Source organism: Takifugu rubripes, chromosome 5, assembly GCF_901000725.2.
Source record: "Takifugu rubripes chromosome 5, fTakRub1.2, whole genome shotgun sequence".
NCBI classification, from domain to species: domain Eukaryota; kingdom Metazoa; phylum Chordata; class Actinopteri; order Tetraodontiformes; family Tetraodontidae; genus Takifugu; species Takifugu rubripes.
The window spans coordinates 9,567,361-9,592,039 of record NC_042289.1 but is presented as its reverse complement, the minus strand read 5'-3'; the positions used below and the strand labels follow the sequence as shown (position 1 = coordinate 9,592,039).

Here is a 24,679-nt window from a genome sequence, read left to right as displayed (position 1 = left end):
AGGCAGCCGTGCTAGCATGGCTAAATTGGTTAGCCCTGATGTAAGTGAACTGCGACAAAGCGCTCCGGGGCCGACGGGAACATTTAAATGATTACATCAGTACTCTGACAAAGCTCACATTGCCTGCATATATAAATGATAAAGTGTGTAGAGATATAATGTTTTATCAGTTAGAATCATCACGTCCGTCCATCTGTGGGACAGCCAAGACATAAACTAACGACACTTGAATGCACCACAGCTCCGTTGTTTTTAAAGCACCACCTTCCCTTCTGGAATTCATAAAGTTCACCGAATAACTTTACATTTTTTACTTTACATTTTTTTACTTTAACTTTACAAAAAACTCTTCATTGACAGTTTGTGTCTGGTACAAGGATGCATTAAAGGATGCAGGGAGTGCACACGTTGCAATAGGAAGACCTTTTCTCCTTGCACACACACGCACATACACACACACACACACACACACACACACACGCACATACACGCACGGCCAGCCTTTTCTGAAAGACCTCGCCCCCACTGCAACCTAATAGTCATTCGGAAGTCTTACGTCGGGCGGTGTGGAGCTGGCTAAATGAAATTAACTCGATGTGCAATCAGATCAGGGCCATCACGCACACAATAAGTACAACAAGTCCAATATCTCCGTTCAGAGGGTGAACGAGTACGTTCTAGGTCCAACGTGCAGAGTCAAAGACATAAAGGTGACCTCTCGTTAATGTAGAAACCCTTTGAAATCAAAAAAGACTTGGAACCCCTGGAGACAACTGCCTGCTGCACCTGGGAAGGGTTTTTGAATATTCCAGGTTGCCAGGGAGAGCCGGGGTGAGGCAACAGGTGTTCCACTACATGCAACATGCAAATATTAGCTATTAACCAAGCAGGGGACGTCCTGATGTTTAAGCTAGCGCTGAGCACAATAAACGAGTTTATTTAAATCAGGTTTGCGGATGTTAAACAGGTCAATTATTATATTTTAACAAAAAAATGTGCTGATCTTGTGACTCTGCCTTAAACTATCAAACACAGCACAATCTGGAATGAACAGGCCTCAGAAGGCAAATGGCACTCGATTCAGGACTTGATAGGAGAGGAATTTTATCAATTTCCCAATTTGATAACTTAACTCGATGTTTCCAGCCGCAGTGATGAAATAGATGCTGAAAATGAGTGAAGCAGCTTTTATTTTTAATGGGATAAACGTATATAGTGAATGTGGTGAGCACCTCAAGTGGCCTCCATACGGGATTCTTTCTAAAACATTTTCTCTCAGCTGCTGAATGGAAAAAAAAACAGAGCAGAGGACAAGTGGGGGATGTGGCAGGCTGATGGGAAAACCGCCCCAGGACACGATGCCTTTCTCTAACATTCCAGACACTTAGATTTGTCTGCGCTCCTGCGGCGTTTTCAGCGATGCATTAATCGAATTTAAATATAAGAATTAGAGATGCAAACATCTTCAAATCTCATCCGTTTCCCCCCTCACAGATTTTCCTGAGACTACACAGGACTGGGCGACTGCCCGGGGTCTTAAGATTCTGCTCTCCGCTCATCATCCCGTGCGCCCCGAGGAGCCTGTGGCTATTTATTTGGACTTTATTTAGGCAAAAACGCTCCACTAACCACTAGTGAAGAAAAACACCCCCCCCATCACATTTCAGTAAGACAGAATTCCGACTAGTAGATTTACTCTGAATTGCAAAGAAAAAGTCAGTCCTGTTATCTAACCACACACTCTGTGTGTTGATATGAGGTAACCATGGTGACGTAATGGCAAAGACAGCCTTTACTGTAACCCAACCAATTTTAACGCAGCAAAATCAGATGTAAGAACTTCTCTCTTTTTTCTCCAAATTGGTAATTTTCTGCTGGAGATCAATCAATTATGCTCTTAAATGGGCTATTATGGGGGTACTCAGAGAACTTTCAAAGCTTTCCGGGCGACTTAACGACTACGAGCATAAAAGCTTGTCAAAGAAGACCATTAAAACGTGGCAAGTGATGACGGTTTGCACAATAGAGCAACGAGGAATTGGCAAGGAAAGGCTAATGACGTCTTTTAAATTCACTTTTCTTTTATTTAGTCTTGATGAGCACACTTAAGTTTGGGTGTTTGCTCTCGTTTGTTTCTACCTTTTTATCACATCAGCTACATGGGGAAATGCCGCACGTGTTGAGTCTTAGAAAAGTGGATTCTCTTCAGTGTTTTAAATAGCAGAGTCGACAGTAGTTTGTTTTTTATAGATTTACAACAATTACATCATTGTCAATGGGATTTATATGCAAACCATGAATTATCCAACTGCACTTCCTCTCAAATGGTCTTCAGCTAAGACAAAAGGCCATGTGACACGGCCGGCCTGACATGTGGACGACCCCCCCCCTTAATGGGTTGTTCTGACCAGACTGAGATGTTCTTATCCCGGTGTCACATCTGCGGGTCCACCCCTCGCCTGGAGGGCCCAGTGACTTCCTGCTCACAGGTTTCACCAGCTCATTGATGGTTCTATTAAAGAGTTAAGAGGAACATATGATATGCTATTCCTGGCTCCCATTGAAGCGCTAAGAGACTCTTACAGGGAATCGAACTGCTGTGCAGACGGCTGCAGAGTCAGGAGACACTGAGGCCCAATTAAAATCCATGTCTCACACATGGAACAAAGGGAAAAAGTGCTCCCAGCTCTGCGACTGAAGCATGTGTGATGCGTCATTGCTGTTAAATGTAGCACTTTAAAAGTAATTTCTTTTTTTGGACACAAATACACTGGAGATTTTATCTCTATAGAGTTTGTCAGGTCAGGTTTACCTGCTAATCCATAAATTTCCAACCCTTGGTTCCGTATCATCCGCCTCACCAAATACTTGAACTGTGAGCAAACAGTCCCTCTGTGACTCCATGTTTGCATCGGCTGTAAAAATATTAGCAAAAAGATTCTGCTTTTCTGCTCAGCTAAAGTTCTCCTGTTCCAGTGTCTATCAATCTTTCCTGTCCATCCCCCGTACCAAAGTGCACGTCCCCGCAGGTTAGGGCTGCAGAAATCCAGATTTATTGTGTTCATACATCTTCTTTTCATTGTTTTGGTTTTTTTTTTTAATAGTGGATGGAAAGATAAGACGTTTGATTATAGGCAGAGAATGTACTTCCTGCTGCAATGCTAATATAAATGCTAATATCAACCAGGGTGAATTTGACAGCGGTCTAAAAAGACCGTGAGAGCCCTACAGAACTGAACATTCAGATGGGCCTCTGGTGACAGGCTGCAGGACAGGTCAAAACCCCTGACCTGTCAGCATTATCTAGACATTCCCAACACCCCCCCCACCCCCGATAAAAACTCAAGTTTGCTTTGCTCGTGCCAGATACCAAAAATCAGGGAATCTTCAAAGCCCCTAGGATTCCTTCTGGAGACGCCAGGACGTCTACACCAACCCCCAGGACGCTTCGCCCATTGGACGGCATGTATAGCTTAAATTAAGGACACTGATGAAACGTTTACAGATAAATGAAGAGGGGATTCTGCAATTCCCCAGTTTGAGCTTCCAGTGGAACCAGAATCCACCAGCTCCGTGAAGAAACCAGCACAAAGGACAAATTCCCAACAGCTGGAACGCTGCAGCTACACTCCCCGCAAGCAGAGACCCACGTCTGCTGTTGGTGATCGTTTTTCCGAGCTTAAGTAACGTCTGTCTCACCCCTCGTCTTCCGCTCCACATGCGCCCGAGAGGCAACACAGGCGAGATCATTTAGAGCCGTAAGTGTGCCTATAGCCCAGTAATGTATATGGATGTCAGGGAGCCTATGGGAGCGTAAGTTTATGTGTGAAGCCTGAGAGCCTCTCACACAGGCCCCATCCGGCCCGACTTTACATTTAACAACAGGGCTCTCCAAGTTTACTCTTGGAGGAGTTATACTTCATCTGACATCATCAATCATCAACAGGAAACAGTTAAGTAGTTGGCGCTGAACTGACCCCCCAGTATATTTACTGGAACACCAACCCTGAACCATCAGCTGGCATCGTGTCAGCGATGTGGTGTGTTGTTCTTGGTGTTGGACTCACCGGTGTCAGGAAAGTCGTCCTCCTATAGGAGTTGGGTCAAATCCCATCATCTCCAGTATCAAAGCGCAATTTAACTCTGCTCGCTTTCAGTGTTATTTGCAAGGGCTGATATATTTGAATATGAATATGGGGAATATGAATATGGGGACCTGTACATCCTGTCACGATTGGAGCGATCGGCGCATCGTCCCGCCAGGGTGGGGACCTAAAGTCAACAGAACCAGCAAAACATTGGAGCCAGAATGCTAAAGCACCACTTAGTGATTTCAGTTTACAAATCTAGCCCCCTTTTTTTTTAAAGCCAAACAGGAATATATGCTGATGGCTTGTAAAGGTGCTTGTTGTGCCAAAGGCTTTCTTCACCAGGTAGGAGGTAACCATGAAACAAAGGTCCCTGGAATGAAACGCTGCAGAGATGTGATAAAACGAGAGCGTCTGATTGGAGGAAGAAGCAGGACACTATTTATGCCTCGCCTCACTTAGTTATCTATGGGTGCTGCCGCCCGTATATGGATGTATGGTGTTAATGTTCTGCCCCGAGGTTAAGTGTTTCCAGTCTGTGCTGTTTAGAGGTGATGGAGCATCCACGGAACCTGACAGGCGGTCCCAACACGCACACACACGCATACACACACACCGCGGGCCGCTTCCATAATATATTAAAACAATGAAAAGTTTAAAAAAATCTATCCAACTCATGAATAAAAGATGGCGAGACAGCAAAAACTCTGATGAGAACTTGCGTTTAGAGCGATCGTGCTGCTCTTTGAAAATGGGTTCGCGCGGCATTTTTATTGCCAGTTAATGTTTGACCTGCAAGACAGTGTGCGGCACACTCCCAGGTTTGTCGTAGCAGCGATGGAAGGGTGTGTGGAGAGCTTTTGCGTGTGTGTGTGCGTGTGTGTGTGTGTGTGTGGACTGCACAATTTGAAAAAGGTCAGACTGTTTTAGTTATAAATAAATGTAAATGCCTTTGCAGACGCATTAAGGAGGCATAAATCTGCATTAGTTCCATGGCCTCATTGCAATTAACAGAACTAAAACTAGTTAGCATAAACCCTAAAACTGAGGAGGAAGCAGCGATCAAACACTGTCGGAGCTCATGATATCAGCGTTCTTTAAGTTACTTATTGCTTTAGAACAGGCTATAGACAGTTAAAATGCATCCTGACCCCCACCCTGGTGCCAGGAGCAGCCCTTCGGCACCCTGCAGTAGCTGCACAGATTCACCTGCTCTACTGTTTCCAGCGTTTTTAAAACCAGGCGACAGCTGCGTTGCAGCCTGGTGTGGTCCTGCAGATGTTTACAGGGAGATGGCTGAGGATGCATCAGAAATCCAAACTTTGAAAAACTTAACATGATAAACAAACATGGAAGAATCCTCAGAGGGAGCCTGAGGGGAATAATCCCTCTCCCAGGACCCACAGTTGTGCTCTAGATGTCACGTACAGACTAACAAAAATACAACTGTGCCAATTCTGTTTACAGTAAACATGATACAGCATGGAATAATAAGTAAACAAGATGACTGATAATATTGATTTAGAATGAATGAGATTATTGGGATTAAGGCAGACTCATCCGGTCTGATTGATTGATACTGTAGATACGGATTGACTGTACATAAAAACCACTTTAGATTTCAACATTAGAGAAGAGTCGATGAATAAATGTTCATTACGTTCAATCAGGGGAAGTGTGAACGATTGTTAAAGTTAGCTTGACTGATGATACCACTTGAGAATGGTAAACGCTGTGTAACTCAGCAGTATTAAAGAATGACAGTGCTGCTCATTGCAGAACGACTTCAGGGAGTCTTTTAATTATGCTCAATGATCCTCCACGTGTCATTAGCATAATCTAGCATAATTAGAGCTACAGCTTCGTGGTGGGATCATAGCATCGTTTGAGATATTATTGCTAAACCTCTGCTGCTCGGAGCCACTGAAGACGCAGCATAAATAACAAATAATGGAGAGACATAAATGCAGCATTAATTGCAAAACATTTAAATGACTTAATTAGATGCAAATGGGGGTGCAGAAACAAAGCGGCCTGATGTGTGATAATGTGTGTCTCTTTGATATTAACGTCAGTATCTGATAGCAGAACTGACTCATTTCAGTCATTCGTCACGTGTTTATTACACCATCAACATCATTGTCATCATCATCATCATCATCAAGGAGGGCGTAATAACACGGGACATTTATCACTGACGTTCTCTGTGCAGACCCCTACAAACCAGGTGGGTCTCAATCCATAATTCAACAGCTTTATGTGGTTCTATTGCAAAGTATTTCAGGTTCTGATATAATCTCCAAATTTAAAATATCGCATGTTAAAAGAACCATATATCACCTACTGTGATATTTAACGAAGCGTATGAGTGAAACCTGCATAATGCATTAAACATTGCACTGCAAATAATTGTGCAAGTGCAATTGTAAATGATTCATTGTGTGTCCAGGTCCCTGCTGGTTTGGAGCCCAAACTTACAGGGACCAACAACATGACTAGCCAGGAAAAAGCAATCCATTTCCTCGCTGTTCTAAAGTTCTCAGAAAGGCTGGATAAACATGAAATTGGCCTTAAAAGAATCCCCCCCCCCCCTAAAAAACACAACAGCAATGATAATTTACTCTCACAGCTTTCAAGTTGAGGAGCGGTTTGAGTCGTGAGCCGAGGGGAGCCGGGGGAGAAGGGGGCAGGTTGTAATGATTCAATGTTAGCACAGGAAGCAGCTTTGACTCTCAGCTCAAGAGTGAAACTCAAGAGGTCCTATCAGGAACGGAGGAAAAGCGAGGAGGATCATCTCTGTCTGATCAAACAGGCAGCCGTGATGTAGAATTCTAACACTGTGGATGTAGCAAATTACATTTAACCCCCCTTCCTTTTTCACAGAACCTTTAGTTTTGTGTGCATGTCACAGTATGGAGTCTGTGTGTCACATTACATCCACAGTAAAACGACTCAAAACACAACATGAAATAAATCCTCCTGCAGCTGTGTCTCAGTGAGTTAATGTGTTGTTTTGTTTTGTTTTTTTTAAAAGATGGGGCATTGCTGCTGGCCTTCCTTGTGCTATAAAAACTTTAGTTCGCTCCTCGGCTTCCACCGGATGTAAACACAAACACACGCAGCTACATAATCGCATGTGCTAAATACAAAGTCAGGAGTTCAACCCAAAGAGCGGACCTCTTTGACATCCGGGTCTCTGACGTTAACCTTAAATCCGTGCTCCCGCAGCCCTGAGCGTGTTTAAGCCGAAGCCTCGGAAGTGTGCGGATGTCCTCCCGATTTGTGGCGTCTTCACAGCATCACTGAGCCAGAGGGCACCCTGCAGGACCACATACACAAGCAACAATACGCACATCCCAAATCACATTCAAATCCAGCTCAGTCACGACTTAAACCTGCCGGGAATTCACTGACTCAGTAGTTGCTTTTGTTTTGGAAAATCCGTGATTATCTCTGCCTCATTAAGTATGTGGGGACATACATTTGGCCGACTCTCTATATTCGGCCTTTTGGTCTAGGTTTCCACTGGCCTTTTGCCCTCTGAAATGGCTTATTTTACAGTAATTGAATCAGACACATTCAAGAACACAACTGGAATGCCGAGAAGAGTAAAAAAAAAAAGAAGAAAAGACCAAGCCGATGCGTTAAAAACGAGCTCCACATGCTTGCAAAACATCCCACAGGCCGACCAGAAGCGCCAAAGCAAAGGACATAAATCTGTGGTTTAAAGTCCGGTCCACCGGAGCAGTGACCTCTAGTGGAATACTCGCCTCAGAGTCCGCTTGGAGGAGAAAGTTCTGGCTGTAATTGGAGCCGCTGTTTGCTTCCGGAGGTTTTGAGGCTCTAAAATAAATTCTCGTCTGTGCTGCTGTCAGCTCATGATGGTCATGAAGCACTCATTCTAATAATGGAAATCTTAACCTGCATTTGCAAACTTCAAAGACTTCGCAGCAAAACTGTGACCTTTCAGGCTCTGAAACAAAAAAAGCTCTGCATTTCATTATCGAAAGGTCAAACCACATATTTTCTTTGGTCCTTATCCCACCGGGAATCCAGAAAATTCAAAAGCCTTTTCATAATTTATGATCTAAAATGATAGGCCAGCACTCCCAGCCCCCCCCCCCCCCCCCCCCCCCCACCCCCACCCCCCTTCTCTGGGCGCACGTCCACTGCAGAGCCGCGCTGGTCGTGCCAGGGCACCGGCGTCCCCCCTGACACGATGATGGCTCCGTCAGCTCGGGCCCGTCTGGATAGCGTCTGTCTCCACCTCAGCAGCAGACCTGCTAACTTGTTCTGATGGAACGCTGAGGCGAGCAAAGTGCTGCTGCGAGGTAATTCATCTTTTAGCCTGGTGTGCGTTTGAGGGTGTGTGGCGGCTCCTCTGCTCCCATCAAGAACCCTGGCAGAGATTTTATTGGCATTTCTTTGGCTGCTATAAACACGTGTGGCGTGATGGAAGGAGGTTTTCGCACGCGTGATTAGTAAATATGTTATAAGCAGTACGTGGGCACAATAAACTGCAGGATATGAAAACCGTGACCCCACTAGACCTTTGCAGCGTGTGTTCAGCTGTGCTGCCCTGGGATGAAGTGCTCGTGCACTCAAAGTGGAAAAATATCCTTTATATACACAAGCCAAGGCTACTGTTTCGATAAGCTGGAATCCATTTATAAATCACGTCACTTGCAAAAGAATTCAGTGTTAAGAGAAGAATGGCGCTATAAATGTTGAGTCTCACGTGGCCTCACATGAGTCTTTAAAAAGAAAGTTATTAAAGAACCATTATTGATATCATTAATACCATTATTATCAATGTGATTATTAGCAATATCATTATCATTAATACCATTATCATCAATACTATTATTATCAACACTATTATTATTAATATCATTATCATTAATACCATTATCATTAATACCATTATCGCCAATACCATTATTATCAATACTATTATTATCAATACCATTATTATTGTAGCATTGCTAGAAGCAGCATTATTACTATTGATGTTGTTCTTATTATCATCGGTATTTAACCATATTTTAAGATCTTAACCATGCTGTATCATCATGGATGGACATGCAGGCAGGCAGGCAGGCAGGCAGGCAGGCAGATAGATAGATAGATAGATAGATAGATAGATAGATAGATAGATAGATAGATAGATAGATAGATAGATAGATAGATAGATAGATAGATAGATAGATAGATAGATAGATAGATAGATAGATAGATAGATAGATAGATAGATAGATAGATAGATAGATAGATAGATAGATCTGAAAGACTGTCACCAAAATGTCCCAGTGGAAGCCACATGCACACACAGAAACGTGCATTCCTTGACCTTTTTTGGCCACATCTGTGCACTCTGTTTGCACCACCTAAATCAAACATGGGGCACAGTGACGAGGATCCACTTGCCGTTCTAGACATCTGTATACGAGGTTGATCATTTCCACCGCTAAAAAGTGAATAAATGCTGGTTCCATCATGTCAAAATCCAAGTGCTGGAACCCGTTTGGGTCAGTTGTGAAAATAAATGTGAACTCACACCTCAGCGCACGCGATGACAAGGTGTGCAATGACCCACGCACAACCTTTGAGACTGTAACAGCTCCTATGATGTTTACGCCATCCAAGAGCCAGGTGCAGCCAGGTCCAACGTTACAAAAGGAGGGGGCAGTAGCTCACTCTGGGGGGGGGGACAGGTGCTTCTAAAGAATCCAAAAAATGGATCTTCTTGTTCCCGACCATGTTGTCTTGATCACATTCACGTACCTGTAGGAACAGTGGTGAAGGCTAGCATGTTGCTTCATTTAGGCTGACTAATTTAATTAGAAACTCAAGAAAAAATTATGATTTATTACATATCATAACTTTGTTTGTCCCCTCGGGACCAATAAAGGGAAGGTCCTGCCGAGATTTGAACTCGGATCGCTGGATTCAGAGTCCAGAGTGCTGACCATTACACCACAGAACCTGCAAACTGGGCCCGTGTTTGTATCTCTGGGGTCGGATAATCAAGTATCAGTTTACATAAAACATTCCATGTGTTGCTCCATGACCTGCTGAACAGCTGCTCATCGCTTCTTTCTGATGTATTTCACAGATGACGTTTTCTTCATGAATTAAATATTGTTTCTATTATTTCTGTAAAGGCAATTTTGCCAACATTTGTTCTATAAATATATTTAATATCCCGACATCAAGCAGGTACAACTGGCTTTATTCACACAGCATAAACAACATTTAGGGAAATGAATTCACCCGTGTGATAATGGCAGCAGGAAATACAAATTTCAACCCGGGGGGGGGGCTCGTCGTGGCCTCGGTTGATTGAGCGTGAAGCATCCGAGCGAACATACTCAAATAATCAAAGTAATTTCAGCAAAGTGAATCATCAGCATAACAGTCAACAGCAAATAAACACTGTCCAATTTCCAATAGCCTGCATCCTGCTCTCTGGACGCCGCTCTTTACTGCACTCAAGTACACTTAATGCAGCCCATAAACTATTTGGGGGGAAACGTGTGACGTCCTCCTGCTTGGCTTCAAGCGAGCTGCAGCGTGACTGACCACCCTGGTGCTCCTGTGTGTCTGTGCTGACGGAGGGCAGCAGCAGAGACGTGTGGAAACGCTGCTGACGCCTGGAGTCCTGTCCTGTGTCCAGACACGCTGCAGTTTTTACTGAACTCCAGTTATGCGCTCCTCTCTCTTGGCTCACGTCGGGCTGGTGTCGCCTCGGGGTCAAAAATGACCCGGTCACCACATTCAACAGCAGAAAAAAACCTCACAAAATGATTTTTTTCAATTTGAAACTCCATGACTTCTCCTAAAGTGACCCCACAAATAGAGAAAGAAACATAAAAATCACTTTGTTGTTTACATTTGCGTCAAAGCTGTACAGCAACAGAGTACATTGGTTGCTTCAGGGTCATTTTGGACCTGCCAGTTAAAATCACGTTCAGAGTAAGTTGCACGCACACACACACGCACACACACACACGCACACACACACACACACACACACAAACAGAAAGAACAGAGAAGAACAGAGGAACCTGATGGATCCCATAAGAATGACAACTTTCACCTGCGGGTGGAGCATATAAAGCCAAATGTGCAGCTTCAGCAAGGTCAAACCAGGAGGAACAGGAGATGGAGGAGGGACAGGAGGAGTTACCTGGAGAGGAAGATGGGGGAGAAGGTGACCCAGAGCTCGTTGCATCCTCTTCAGACGTGGAAGAATTTCTCCAAACTGAATGAGACACCTTTTTATCGAGGAATGACAAAATGACCCGGTCCTCATCGCCACTCATTGACCAGGGCAGAATGGCATCACAAAACATGCTAAACACGGTGTTTGCAGGTTTGCTGGGACAGTTTTCTTGTGTTTGGCAGCGGTGGAATCCCCTCAGCAGCTCTCTGGGAGGTCTTAACCTGCACAGATCGTGTGTGATTTACATGCATGCTGTAATCTGCTCCTCTGCGCTTCCTCTACAGCCCATCCCGAATGTGCCAGGAGCTCAGTGGGGTTGTCTTCTCAATTATCCTCCTCCCCTCTTGGAATCAATCTATTATACACATATTTACAGTGTGAGTTTATATATGTGAAATTACAGTTTATTAATCTGTTTCTGTGATGATAATAACAACACTTATTTTCTCTTGGTACCAATATTTTCTTGGTAGAAAGTCAGGCTTGCAGAAGATGTTTGTTTAAAAGCACGTCGGGTACATTCTTGAAGTAGCTTTCCAGAGTTCTTTCATGAAATAAGTCGGTCTCGGATTGGACGTGTTCCTGTTGTCATGGTTTTACTGGGAATCTGACAGATGGGGATGTTGTAACTGTTGGTTTCTCATCTTTCACACAACTGTTTTCCACTTTCAAAAAGGGATGTTGACTTATTTAATTACATACATCCATTCAGCAGGTTGATGTTAATATTAAACGCTATAATCAATACAAGATCATGGAATTTGGGCTCCTTGCTCTGGGTTTAGTTTAACTATCGTATCTGTCATTCACAGGGCTCTCCTTTACTTTCCTGTTTGATATTCCGACAGAGCACATACCATAAATATTTAAACGGCTTTGTTCCTCCTCCCGTTCTCCATATTCCCAGAGTTCTGCCGAACAACCTGCATTCAAAAGACATCACAACCGGATCCTGGCAAGTGACAGATGAAGGCCTTGAGAATGTTTTAGTAGACCGGCTTTACAGGATACGTACCACCAATGGTCGTTTATATTCATAAATAAATACAAGTTTAACTCCAGGTTTCTCACAGCAATATAATTACTGAATATGGTCAAGAATCTGGAAGTCCTTAGCAGAACACCCATTCTCTATTATGTTAATGGATTATTTGATCTCTAGCTCATTTATGGTGTATACAGATTAGGTATTTTACGATGTCTGCGATTGAGTTCTTAAAGATCACAATTCGATTGCAACTTGAGACGATTTTTCAATCATTTGTAAAATATTAACGGTGAAAGTAATGTTGTGACCCCTGGTGGCTTACGGTAGTACTGCAGTAGACTCCACCATACTTGTTATAGTCCCAGTATTTCCATTTATAGACGCACCGATTTGACAGTGGAAAATACAAATGGGAAATAAAAGCAAAACCTGGGTTTTTTCCTTAAACTTTAATATCATTATCAAGAATCCTATACAACCAACCCACTCCTGTACCTACAGTATGAGGTGTTTTTCACAGGAAATGGTACCCGTGTCCATACAGCACATTATTTTCTTTTTTGTAAAGTTGAACAGACACAACAACAGAAGAATCGACAGATGTTCCTGGCACCAGTGTTTCTGCAAATCATGTTTGCTACACAAGGGATCAGACGTACATGAGCAAACAAATGAGCAAAGAATCAGCAAGGCAGCCATTTGTCCAGGCCGTAGCGCCACACTTGATGCTGTTAAGAGACAATAATAATGTCTGAAGGCAGTTTTCCTTTTCTCCAAGGATCCTCCATTTTTACATGTAAAAAAGACAAAATAACAGAATGATGGGTGAAGTGCGACGAGCAGTCGAATGAGAGGAGAGCTCGGATTTACTCCAGAACCACAGTGCCACCTGCTGCCTCCAGGGCTGCTTTCAGTTTCTCTGCCTCGTCTTTGGAAACATTCGCTCGGATTTCCTGGGGAAGAGACTCCACTAGTTTCTTAGCCTAGTTTGGGATAGACAGACAAAACAGACAATATGAGGACGCTACATTCATTGATACAATGATATTGTATAACCTGAAACACATGTGTAAAATTATCAAAACCATATTTATATTTACGATCCTCTCCACATAATATGACAAAGCATGCTGAATGCTTCACAAGCATCACATACCTGCACTAGATTCAAGCCTTGGATGCAGTTCTTCACTTCCTTTATAAGTTTCACTTTGTCAGCGGCCTTTAACTCTGTCAACTTGACCGTAAAGTGAGTTTTCTCTTTTTTAACCGGTACGACATCTTCCTCTTCTTCCACCTAGTTCAGGGGGGATGGTAGAGTTGCATTAATGTCTGCTGTAATTACAGTAACTGGAAAAAAAAACCCTAAATAGAACTTTGTGATTTCTTTTACAAGATAAAATTAGATCCAAGGTCACCTGGGCGACAGGAGCTGCTGCAGCCATCGGCACCATCCCAACATCCTGAATGTTTAAAGTTTTCTGCAACCGACAAGAACACGGCACCAAGTTTTAAGTGACGTGGACGTAGCGGGTTGTGGTTTGGACTTAAAACACTTGAAGGCACAAACCTTGAGGAGCTCGTTGAGGTCCGAGACCTCTAATAAAGTGAGGCTGGCTATGTCGTTGACTAGCTGCTGGATTTTAGGCGAGTACTGTTTGGGTGCTCCATCTAGAGGAGGTGCGGCGATGGCGTCAGAATGGCAACCCTGACCGGTCTTCAGATGTCGGACAGCACACAAAGATGGGCCCTGCTGTTGAAGATGTTGCCTGAAAAAAAAGGATTTTACTGTCAGTGGAAAACCTTCAACTGGGGAAGCATCCTGATGTATACGTGTGCAATTTGTTTAATTTATGGTTTTTGTTATTCGCCACCGCCAAGATGAGCCACGACAACCAGTTTTTAACTTTTTGTCCTAAACACTGGTTTAAGTTCACACTGCCACAAATGAGTCTTTTTAATAGCATTATTACATTATTTGTTTGCTTTGGAAATAAGTCAAGCTCCCAATTTGTCCGCAATCTTTGTCATGAACTTTAAATTTTCATTTATATCATGTGGTCAAACCTGTAAAATATCCTTCATTCAACATATACAGTGCATACGCAGCTATTATTATGTACAATTTATTAAAGTGGTTTACAGTGGTTCTTGCTGTCAGGATGAGCACCGCCACATAACATCTACTCATATTAGGCATCTAAACTTAATGTCCACCACTACATGCAGAAATGACATCTTTTTCGGATGGAGACCTTGAAAAACAGAAACCAACATAGTAGAAATAAATAATAGCTGTCAGAGACTCCTCAGCTAACATCAAAAACCAAGACAATGATTGTTTCATGGGAAATGTGAAGAGGTTAAATGAAACACTGCAGCTGTCAGCTAACGTTACAAAGCTAACGTTGCTTAAAACATGCAAGGTTATTTCACAACGGTAAAACGTGAAGCCTCGTTTTTAAAGCGCAACCAAAAATCCTGACTTTGACTATCAGAATCGCAGGCTACATTCATCTGGTGTCTCTGCCCTTGAACCACTGAACCACTGAACCCCCGCTGTCTGGACCGGACCTGCCCCGGCGGGCTGCCTTCACCTACCGCTGGATGTTGGCGGCGGCCCGCATGGCGGTCCGGAGGCAGTACCTGGTGCAGTACATGATACCGTTAACTAGAGGCGTTTGTCCCGGTGTCCCTCTAAAAACGGCAGTCTTTCGCAACCGGAGAACTCCCCGTAATTCAAAAGCACATGGCGTCCCTTCACAATTTGACCTGCCCACAATGCAATGCGTGAACTTGGAAATACGGAAGCCCAGAAGGGACATGAGTAGCAGAATCAAATATATCCATCCCACTATCCATGCTCTGTGTCACTATTCTAATCGTATCAGATGCAATGTCGGACACTGACCCATTTGCCGTCACGACATTTTATTTGTAAGTTATGAATATGCTGTCTGAAAAGGGTCGTATCGAGGTTCTTGGGAGGAGCACGGAGGGAATCCTCTTAACAGGTTAATCACCTCCACCCATCTGTTGTTCTAGTCACGATCAGAATCCAAAACATGCTTTTTATCTTCTGAACTCTGGAAACAAGCAGGAAAAACAAGGTAAGAAGTAAATTTGAATAAGTGATGACAGGTTGATGCGACCACCCGGTTATGTCCTCCAGGACATGCTGCTGTCCCCCCAGGCAGAGAGGAACTGGGAGAGCCTGTGCTGTGTGCTGGAAGATGTCCTGGAGAACCAGTCCCACAGGCAACTGTTTGCACTTGAGTTGGGCTCTGGAACTGGGCAGCACGTTATACGTTTTGCCCAGAAGATGCCTTTTGTTACCTGGCAGCCTTCGGACATCACACAGGAGTGTCTGGACAGGTTAGTGACCTACAGAACAAGTCTCGTGAACTGCTGACCTGCTTACAGCAGCGCAACGACTGGCTCCATGACTGAAGTGGCTGTGTAGAAGTCAGGCAGCGTTTTGCATGTTTGCTTGCAGCATCAAGGCGTACATCGCTGCGACCCGGCTGAAGACGGTGCTGCAGCCGGTGCAGCTGGATGCCGGTCAGCCGTGGGAGCAATGGGCAGGGGTGTCCCGGGGATCCTGTGACATCATCGCTGCCATTAACCTGGTGCAGTACTGCTCCTTCAAAACAGCACAGGTTCACCATATAAAAGAAAAACACACCTATTTGTCGATGATCAAATACCCAGTTCTTTTTATTCTGAACTCTTTAAGGGTGTCTTTACTGGAGCGGGCCAGGTCCTCAAGCAAAACGGCCTGTTGCTAACATACGGGGTATAAGTTTGATTATTAATCATTCAATAAAACGGGGGGGAACAGCAGTTTAACAGCACTACACGTGTTCCAGGTGTTCGCTATCAACGGCACCATTACACCGGCATGCAATGAAAAACTGGATTCAGAGCTACGGAAGTTGTAAGCATTTAGCTCCTTTCAGGAATAATGCACTATAACGTGGAACTGATTATGATTTTATGCTATTCCAGAAATCCAGAGTGGGGTCTTCCTGACATGGATGTCCTCAGACAGCTGGCCTACACCAATGGGCTGCGTCTGGAGCGGATTGTGAGTCAAATACCGGAGTTTGGAGCAACGTTGTCGTCCAAATGTGGCTTTCATGTCTACTTTTTCATTTTCAGATTGAGATGGAAGACTTCTTCAAATGCCTCATCTTTAGAAAAACCTGAAGTTAAGTCGACTACAATGAGCAGAAAAGCACTTTGTTACTCTGGATTTTAAATGTACTTGAATCTTATACTCCAACTGTACGTTATTGTCTTTAAACTTGTACAATAAAGTTAGAATACACAGATGCTGCGAGTGTGATGAATACCTCTTCAAATGCTGTTATGAAAATAAATAGATGAAACCACTGGGCAATATGAAGAAATGTTTATTAAATATAGCTCTCAAAAGAGATGAGTATAATGGAGTAAAGTCAGATCAGTATGATGGACTAAAGAAGCTCAGAGGTGGAAACAGATCACTGGTTGTGCGATGCATCATGCAGCACTTTAAAGTCCTTCTATCCTTTTTTAAAAATCCCTTACTAACCGTCATTGGTTACAATTGTTACACACATGGCTGGAGGCAGTCTGCACTTATATTTCCACTGACGTCCTATTGTTTCATTAGTGTCAGTGGTGGTAACTTAAGGTTTGAGAACCATTATTTCGTTGGTTTAGTCTGTGTTTTCAATCGCTAAGTTCTACTACCCAGTTAATATTCTAGTAATCCCACAGTGATCCCTGCACAGTTGATGATCCAAAACATAAATACCAAGCCAGGATAGGGTAGTGCTGGTTATATTAACATAATCTGAGGGAGGCATGTTCAGCGCTTCGTACTTTCTTACCGATTATAACTTTTTTATTCCCCCCAATCTCAAAACTCCACGTACAAATGACAGGCTGCAATAATTCCTTGCAATTCATGGAAAATAATTAAAATTTAACATGCAAATTCTTGTTTATAAAAATATGAGGGCAGAGGATGGTCATGTCCCATTTTACTTTTCTCCTCAATTATTATTTTGTTACTCATTTAACACTAATACCACAGCTGTTTCTGAGCCTGTTGTTCATTTAATAAGGGAAAAACTACATACATATGAGCTGGGGCGGTGGGCACAACAGGGGTCTGCCTTGCATCATTCTCCCACCCAGGAGGGAGCAAATACAGCAGTTCTGCAACATCATCACAATATTTTTACATTGCCACATCACAGCGAAGGAGGGACGAGGCGTGGGAAACGTTTCCAGAGGGGGTCATCAAAGTCCAGGGATACAGAGGAGAGAAGTGTAGTGTGTCAGACATGCCAGGGTGGCTGCTTTCAGTCAAAGGAGATGAGCTGAGCCTCTGTGCTGCCGAGCACAGCCTGGGGAGCCTGCTGCTGTTGCTGGGGCGGCAGCTGCTGCTGTTGCTGCTGTGGGCCGCCAGGGGGAGCCACCTTGTAAACACAAGCGCAATTGAACCCAAATTTAGCTTGTTTAATGAGGCTTATAATCAAATAGGCAGACTGACCTGTTGGTATATGGGCTGCTGGCCTGGCATGTAGGGCTGTTGGGGGGGCATATTAGGGTCCTGTCCTGGCAATGCTGAAATCATATTCTGCATGCTGTATGGTTGGTAGCCCATGTAGCCCATGCCATTAGTAGGGACAGCCTGGGACATTGGGGGCATTGACTGGGCCTGCGAGACCACGTTCTGTCAAAAGGAAATTTGTCTTTACATATACTGTCAATAAACTGGTCAAAATATTGTGCTGTCAAATCAGACCTGATAACCCTGCGAGGGTGTGGGTTGGTAGTTGGAGTATGATGGACTAGCATTGGGAGGACCCTGAGCAGGAGGAGGAGCAGCCTGTCCATTGTTGCCTGCCGTCTGATACATGTACGCATTGACCATATTTGGATCTGGAGAAAGATGGCAGAATAACGTCAAACAAATAATGCATTGAAGCTAAACATTTATGTACTCCTCACCTGTGGCAGCTCCAGGCATAGCTTGGTACTGCGGTGTAGCCGTCTGCCCAGGCTGGCCCATGTAGATGTTGTGCATAGGCGAACCCTCCACAGAACCTGCTGGACTGAAGGTGCCTGGGTAACTGGGTGGAGGACCAGGTTGGTACACCACCCCTCCTGCCACATTGGGTGGCAAAGACTGCATCTGTGTTAACATACAGCCAGTCAGATGTAATCTGTAAAAGCTAGTAAACCCCGATTTAGATTTACCAACATAACCTTCTATGCTGTTGGATCATTTTATACGATGTGAATTAGTGATTGTACCTGGGCATAGGGCAGGGAGAAAGCAGGCATTTGGGCTCTCATCTGGATCGTGTGCTTCTGCTGCTCCAGACGCATCTGCCTCTCCTTCTCCTGCTCCTGGAGGCGCTGGATGGCCAACTGTCTTTGCATCTCCAGATACTCCTGCAGTCAAAACACACCCGTGAAAAAAATGTTTCTCAACACCCGATTTATTCAGGGGAGAGCCTCCTTCGTCACCTGCTTCTTTTGCCTCATGATCTCCAGTTTTTGTGCGAGCTGAATCTGCCTCTGTCGCTCCGCTTCCTCTGCGGCACGACGCAGTTTCTCTCGGTGTTCATCTCGAAGAGCGTTGAGAGCAGCCCGAGCATCACGCACCTGAGCTAGCTTGTCTTGTAGCCCTTCGTAGTACACTGGTGATGACAAAAGAGATATACTGGTCAGAGAGTGGTCCCAGGATACTATACAGATGCATAAGTAGACCAACACTAACGTCGCTTTTCATCAAGCTGGTTGAGGATATCCAACAACTGAGGGTGCATGTTGTTGATGGACTGGAAGAGCGAGAGCACAGCGCTGTCATTGGTGATGCTGCGTCCACGCATGTGGTTGCTCTTCATGCGGTTGAGAAAAGTGGTGACGGCATTCTGCAGAGCTTTTAGAAACTGCTCGTGGTTCTCCTCGGACTCCCCATTCTGATACTGCTGCTGAAAGCGCAGAGCAAGAACGGAGACTGAAACATCTGGGTCGAAAACATCCGCAACACGCGATCAAACATCTGCTTGCTGCACACTTCTTCATACCTCCACTATGTTGACTGGCTGGGCAGGGACATGGCTCTCAACAGGCTGGCTGACGGCCGGGGGGGGTTCAGCCAGTGGCACGGGAGCGGGCGCCGAAGGCGTTGGACTCTTCCGGGCCTCTTCTTGTTTCTTCTCCCAGTAAGTTCTGTTCAGGTAGCGGGCCAGCTGGAAAATGTGACATCATCGGTAAGCTTCACATCTGTACACCACGACACTGATGAAGACTACGGGGACCGGTACCTCAGGGTCTATATCTTCAGCCGATGGAGCGGAGGAGTTCTGGAGGGGATAAAAAGATACTTCTGTCATTCGTTAGGCCTATCATGGAATCGTGGTTATGATGTGGAGGCGTAAATAATTCAGCATCGTACCACAGGGGGTGTGTAGAGGGTACTGACTGGTGGGGCGGAGGAAGTCACTGGGGTGGGATCAGTTTTTGGATACACTGAGTAAGAGTTCTTCTGCCTCTGTGATAGAGATTTAAAAAAAGAGCAATGCAGAATATGCAGGGTAGCAGCAGAGAATAGTGCAAACAGAAAATAGGAGGATTATGTAGCGTTTTAGGATTTCAGAACCAAGTTTAAACATACTTTCTACTGACAACGAGGTGTGTAATCTGTCGTTCCAACAGCAGGCAGTAAATCCTAAAGTGTGGCGGAAAGTTTCAGCTGTGAGACTCACCATCCGCTCCTTCTCCTCAGCTTCACTTTGGGAAAGAGCAATGGCGAGCTGCAGCTCCTCCTCCTCCTGCAGCGCGGCCTCGTCTCTCTTGGGTGGCATCTGGTGACGGAACAGGCAAAATCAAGATGCAGACACGAGACCTTGGGGTTGGTTGTGACTACGTTTGGAAGTTCCTGTTTCTGGCATGTCTGACAGTTCAAGGCGTTGAGACATAAACTCGGTAGCTGGTTCTTTGTATCGAGGCCAGCCCACAGGGTGGTCACGTGTCCCACACTGCCTCTAAATATGGAGCTGCACTGAGGACACTCGAAGTGTTGTCTGGCTGGAGTGCTCAACAGCAAATTTGAATTGGAAAGATGGAGCAAAGTGGAAACGTGACCCAAATGTGTGAAAGGTCAATCCAAGGAGGTCAGAAAACTTTCTGTACATTTCCTTTATTCTTTTTTTTTTTTTTTTTTAAATATTCATCTGTTGGAGATACTTGGAGTCAGCAAAAGCTCATCACAAGTTTCCACTGAGGTACCTGTGACTGTTGGGACAGTGGGCTGGTCAAGTACTCAGGAGGAAGCTCAGCAGAACCTGCAGGGGGGGCTTTACTCTCAGCTTTCCTAAGGGGAGGAGAGAGGGATGGGTGGCTGGTGAAGAGAGGGATCAGGGAGGACAAACAATCTTTTAAATCAGAGGAGAACATGGCACTTGAAACAACAAAATCTGCCTGAACAAAAATGAAAAATGTTAGCACACGTCACAGTTTTAAGACATTTATAGAGATCATGAAGACAGAATAACAATGATGCATTAACATGCTAGCATCACAATTAGCAAGCATAATATACATAAGCAATCATCAGACTGGCTCCGGACACTCACTTGTTCAGCAGTTCGAAACACGGCTCACACACACGTACTTCCTTCTCAATGCCAAACTTTGGGATGGTTGAGTATTTAGATGAGCATTTTCCACAGAAAATCTGGCCACAGGCACGACAATGGTGCTAAAAACGGCAAGAGAACAAATTCAGGTCAATTTCAGCGCATGGGCTGACAAACTGAGTCACGCTGTTGCAACTAAAGGAAGGGAAGCCAGAAAATCTCTAAGCGTCCTACTTTCAAGAAAGCCACACCTACCTTTCTTGTCATAACTCCAAACTGGACCCTGCACCGGTGACACTCCTCTGCATCAACCCAGTCTGGGGCCTGGGTAAAGAAAAACACATGAGATTATACACACAAAAATCAAAGTTCCAGCAATTTTGCTGCATGACATGACTCTATTTCCATGTAGTGCCTCAGTGGATTGAGACAAATGTATTAACTCACTCTTTCAGCAGCAAACATGGCATCACTCTCCTTAAACTCTGGGAAAGAATGACCTGAGAGAAGAAAACAAACATTTAGTATGGGAGTTAACCATTAAAGCCGCCTTCATTTTAATGGCTGTCAAGGAAAGCTTATTTATTCCACTTACCTTCCACTTTCATGATCTGATAGGTGTCTTGGACCACTTTATATTTGGGCTCATTGCGGAATGCATGCGCCCAGGCTTGAATCAGATACAGGATCTTATTCCTGACATTTGCTTCCGTCTGTTTCTGAAAGTAAAACCACATGAGAAAAGGACACTCTTCTGTCACAAGGCTATGATGTCACCAGGGAATAGGAAACATGTTTCCATGTTTATGTCACATGACCTGCCCCAAAAAAGATCTATATCATCTAAGCCAGGCTGAACGATCGCAGGAGGGTTGAGGTTTTAAATCAACTTCTTTTATACAATATATCATGTCACCACAACAGAAGAATGAAACAGAAGGGTTGAGGTAATTCCAAAAGAGCTGATTTCTGAGGTTATAGAGGGCATATTCAAACAAAGACCACCTTAAGTAAATCCTTCAATTCCTCCATAGTTTGTTTACAGGCCACCTCATCGTGGACTGTTTGGCCACAGTTTTTCACCACTGACTCGAGCACCTACAGAATGACGTCACATAATTAGCCGGTGGACATCTCAGCAAAAACAAATGAGGTATTAATTGACAGATTAATTGATTTACCTCAAGTGCATATAGAGCAACATGGGGATTTTTGTCATTCAGCTTTTTCTTAATGGCCCCAACCGCATACTTGGCTCTGCAGGAACAAATATATATGGATGAGAACAAAAGTCAAAGTACCCACTAAAACAGCTCAACATCTTTAAAAAGGCATCAATATTGTGGTTCACATGCCAAGAGAATTAGACTAAAGACGACTGAATTACTCACTGAGCATCTCCTTGACGAATTAGATCACAGATTTGCAGAATGGACTCCCAGTCGGTTTCCAGCAGCAGCTGGCTGGTGGCCTTATCTGCACAGATGACTCAATCTTAACCCAGATTTTATCATTTCATGTTTAGGTTTAATGTCCAGAATTCCCAGAGCTGCTTTTCTTTGTGATAAGATGGATAACATCGCATATCACGATCACTGTGTCAGCTGTATTTGATGGAGTCCATTTCGTTGTGACGCATATTAAGCTACATATGTATATATATGCATGTATCACATATATAATCAAGCCTATGGACGGTGTCCTACGTAAACACATGATGTTTAGCTTAGCTAGCCTAATTCTACCCATAGCAGCTAATAAAACTGGTGTGATCTTTTTAAACTTCAAACACCAATTTAGGTTAAGGATCTATTCTCCTGAATAATAATTGTCATGTAATTCCTTTGTTGGACGACGTATTCGTTTTAAATGTACATAATAATGCTTGTTATTCTCAGTTTCTTCCTCGGGATGATTTAATGCCGACGTTAACATCAAGGCAACTTAGCATAGCGAATAACAAGAGTGTAACGCCAAGACAATGTAAGATGAGGTGGCTTTCGTGACACGATAACCCTACCAAAGGCCATATAAAGCTCTGGTCTGGTTCGTGGTCACGTTGCCAATCTAGTGATCCAATCCAGGCCTTACAATGGTAAAAATGTTGACGGAATCAAACAAAATTAGCGATATGGCCCGAGAGCCACAGCCCCACGTCTGTCAAAACAATACGCAGAGAAACATCGTACTTTGACTCATACTTGGCTAATACCCCATTAAACTGAACAAACACTGGATCACCGTACCGAGAAGCCGGTCAAATGTACCGCCACCTTTCCCCATGTTGGACAGAAAGCCTTGAGTGTCTGTCGAGAAGTCCCGTGTAGTCAGGAATCGAGGTATTTTCCGCTGCTGGTAGCCTGGTAGCCTGTTAGCCTGTTAGCTTCTGCGTTAGCCACGGAGCACAGCTGTACGGCGCTTCCTTCTTCACACTTCCGCCGTGGAGGCGACACCTGGCGGCTCATCGCGAATAAATCAGAGAATTGGAAGATAATTGAAAGATTAGAGAATCAAGGTAGTTGGATAGCGGTGTGGCCATCAGAACGCAATAAGAGGGCCCAATTCGTTTTTTGTTTTTTTTGTTATTGTTATATTTACAACTCTCAGGTTGGGCAAGAAGCTTAGACTCGAGCTTAGGTGATACCGGAAGTACCAGAAGTACAGTTTTGAAGGTGGTTTGTGATCAGCCCCTTTGTCTCGATCCTGACAAGATCAGAAAGGTTTTGATCGTCATGTTCTCCGCTTTTCTGCGTCCCAACCGCAATTCTCTTTGCACCACTAGAGGATGCTGTTGGGCCTCGACCTGTCGGGCTTTCACTTTTATAGAGTTAGAAGCTTTTATAGAATAACAACATACATTTCGCTGCAGCAGAAAACTTCGAGTTAATAAAGAAGAAAGTTTGATTTGAAATATTTGAAATTAAACATTGAAATTGTTACAATTTTAGCCAATATTGAAATAAAGTTGAACTATAATTGTGCTATATGTGCAAATGAACCTTTCTGGTATATTGTAATGGATATTAAATTGAATACATCAATATTAATAAATCTTTAACCATGCTAATTAATGTTACATTTTATAGAGCAAAAATGTATTGAATCGTGACCCCGCAGATGTCTTACTGTGGAATACAATAATGAATCTTCAAACGTTATCTGTGCAATGGATTCATTGTCACTTTAGCTGTCGCCTTTAAGATGCCACAATGGTTAATTTTCATATAAATAGCTCACTTTGTCTCAGTCTTCGCCTTGTTTTCACCATCCCATACAGTAGAATAGCAGCATTAGTCTTAGGTCATGCATGAGTCACTACCTGGCACTTCAGACACTGGCAAACATTGTTGCCGTGGTGCTGTAATGAGCGCCACTGTGGTGATCAGTATTCTGTTGGTCACAAATTTCTAATCATCAGATTACAGCTGTGCTACAGCCAAAAAGGCAGCGTGTGTTGTTTTGGAAATACAGGCTGGAAAGAATGAATGAACTATTAAATATTAAAGCCTTATTAAAGCCCCCCCCCCCCCCACACACACACACACACACACACACACACACTCAAAGCAAAGTAGGAAAAGAGCTGAATGACCTGAACAATGCCTGATGAATAAAGATGCTTTTAAAGGGGCATGTGACATCACTGCGCGTGACCACCCACACTCAGATCAGTGCTACCAGCAGAGCTAATTCAAGGCCCGTTACAATTTTTAGTCTGTGAAGGTTATTGAAT

The 24,679-nt window shown here is 44.0% G+C and overlaps 3 protein-coding genes and 1 non-coding gene across 9 annotated transcripts; 1 reads left to right on the top strand and 3 right to left on the bottom strand.

Annotated features, from left to right (window-relative positions):
- Nucleotides 1–10,002: 10,002 nt before the first annotated feature.
- trnaq-cug (transfer RNA glutamine (anticodon CUG)) lies at nucleotides 10,003–10,074 on the bottom strand. Its single transcript has one exon. It is a non-coding gene; the product is annotated as a tRNA-Gln (tRNA).
- A 2,661-nt stretch (nucleotides 10,075–12,735) lies between these two features.
- mrpl12 (mitochondrial ribosomal protein L12) lies at nucleotides 12,736–15,103 on the bottom strand. The gene is made up of 5 exons (XM_003964701.3): nucleotides 14,903–15,103; nucleotides 13,872–14,070; nucleotides 13,720–13,782; nucleotides 13,458–13,598; nucleotides 12,736–13,284 (listed from the first exon to the last, which is right to left on the bottom strand). The coding sequence occupies exons 1-5, from the start codon at nucleotides 14,959–14,961 to the stop codon at nucleotides 13,168–13,170; spliced, it is 579 nt and encodes a 192-aa protein (XP_003964750.1). The 5' UTR covers nucleotides 14,962–15,103; the 3' UTR covers nucleotides 12,736–13,167.
- A 67-nt stretch (nucleotides 15,104–15,170) lies between these two features.
- Nucleotides 15,171–16,601, top strand: LOC101075363 (methyltransferase-like 26 B). Of its 2 annotated transcripts, XM_029836324.1 has the most exons (8): nucleotides 15,183–15,315; nucleotides 15,402–15,411; nucleotides 15,474–15,676; nucleotides 15,798–15,960; nucleotides 16,038–16,097; nucleotides 16,171–16,238; nucleotides 16,310–16,388; nucleotides 16,463–16,601. In XM_029836324.1, exons 3-8 carry the CDS (start codon nucleotides 15,477–15,479, stop codon nucleotides 16,508–16,510), a joined length of 618 nt encoding a protein of 205 aa, XP_029692184.1. In that variant the 5' UTR covers nucleotides 15,183–15,315; nucleotides 15,402–15,411; nucleotides 15,474–15,476; the 3' UTR covers nucleotides 16,511–16,601. The 2 variants fall into 2 exon arrangements, with proteins under 2 accessions (XP_029692185.1, XP_029692184.1); XM_029836325.1 differs by having other exon boundaries at nucleotides 15,171–15,411; nucleotides 15,798–15,930.
- A 99-nt stretch (nucleotides 16,602–16,700) lies between these two features.
- Nucleotides 16,701–23,395, bottom strand: hgs (hepatocyte growth factor-regulated tyrosine kinase substrate). Of its 5 annotated transcripts, none has more exons than XM_029836323.1 (20): nucleotides 23,193–23,395; nucleotides 22,338–22,422; nucleotides 22,128–22,203; nucleotides 21,952–22,044; nucleotides 21,542–21,665; nucleotides 21,394–21,446; nucleotides 21,202–21,270; nucleotides 20,944–21,068; nucleotides 20,597–20,681; nucleotides 20,074–20,172; nucleotides 19,764–19,859; nucleotides 19,633–19,671; nucleotides 19,393–19,557; nucleotides 19,083–19,293; nucleotides 18,830–19,002; nucleotides 18,614–18,754; nucleotides 18,308–18,491; nucleotides 18,102–18,238; nucleotides 17,847–18,029; nucleotides 16,701–17,772 (listed from the first exon to the last, which is right to left on the bottom strand). In XM_029836323.1, the coding sequence occupies exons 1-20, from the start codon at nucleotides 23,227–23,229 to the stop codon at nucleotides 17,656–17,658; spliced, it is 2,292 nt and encodes a 763-aa protein (XP_029692183.1). In that variant the 5' UTR covers nucleotides 23,230–23,395; the 3' UTR covers nucleotides 16,701–17,655. The 5 variants fall into 5 exon arrangements, with proteins under 5 accessions (XP_029692183.1, XP_029692182.1, XP_003964777.2 ...); XM_029836322.1 differs by having other exon boundaries at nucleotides 20,597–20,708; nucleotides 23,193–23,394; XM_003964728.3 differs by having other exon boundaries at nucleotides 19,083–19,296; nucleotides 23,193–23,394.
- Between the last annotated feature and the right edge of the window lie 1,284 nt (nucleotides 23,396–24,679).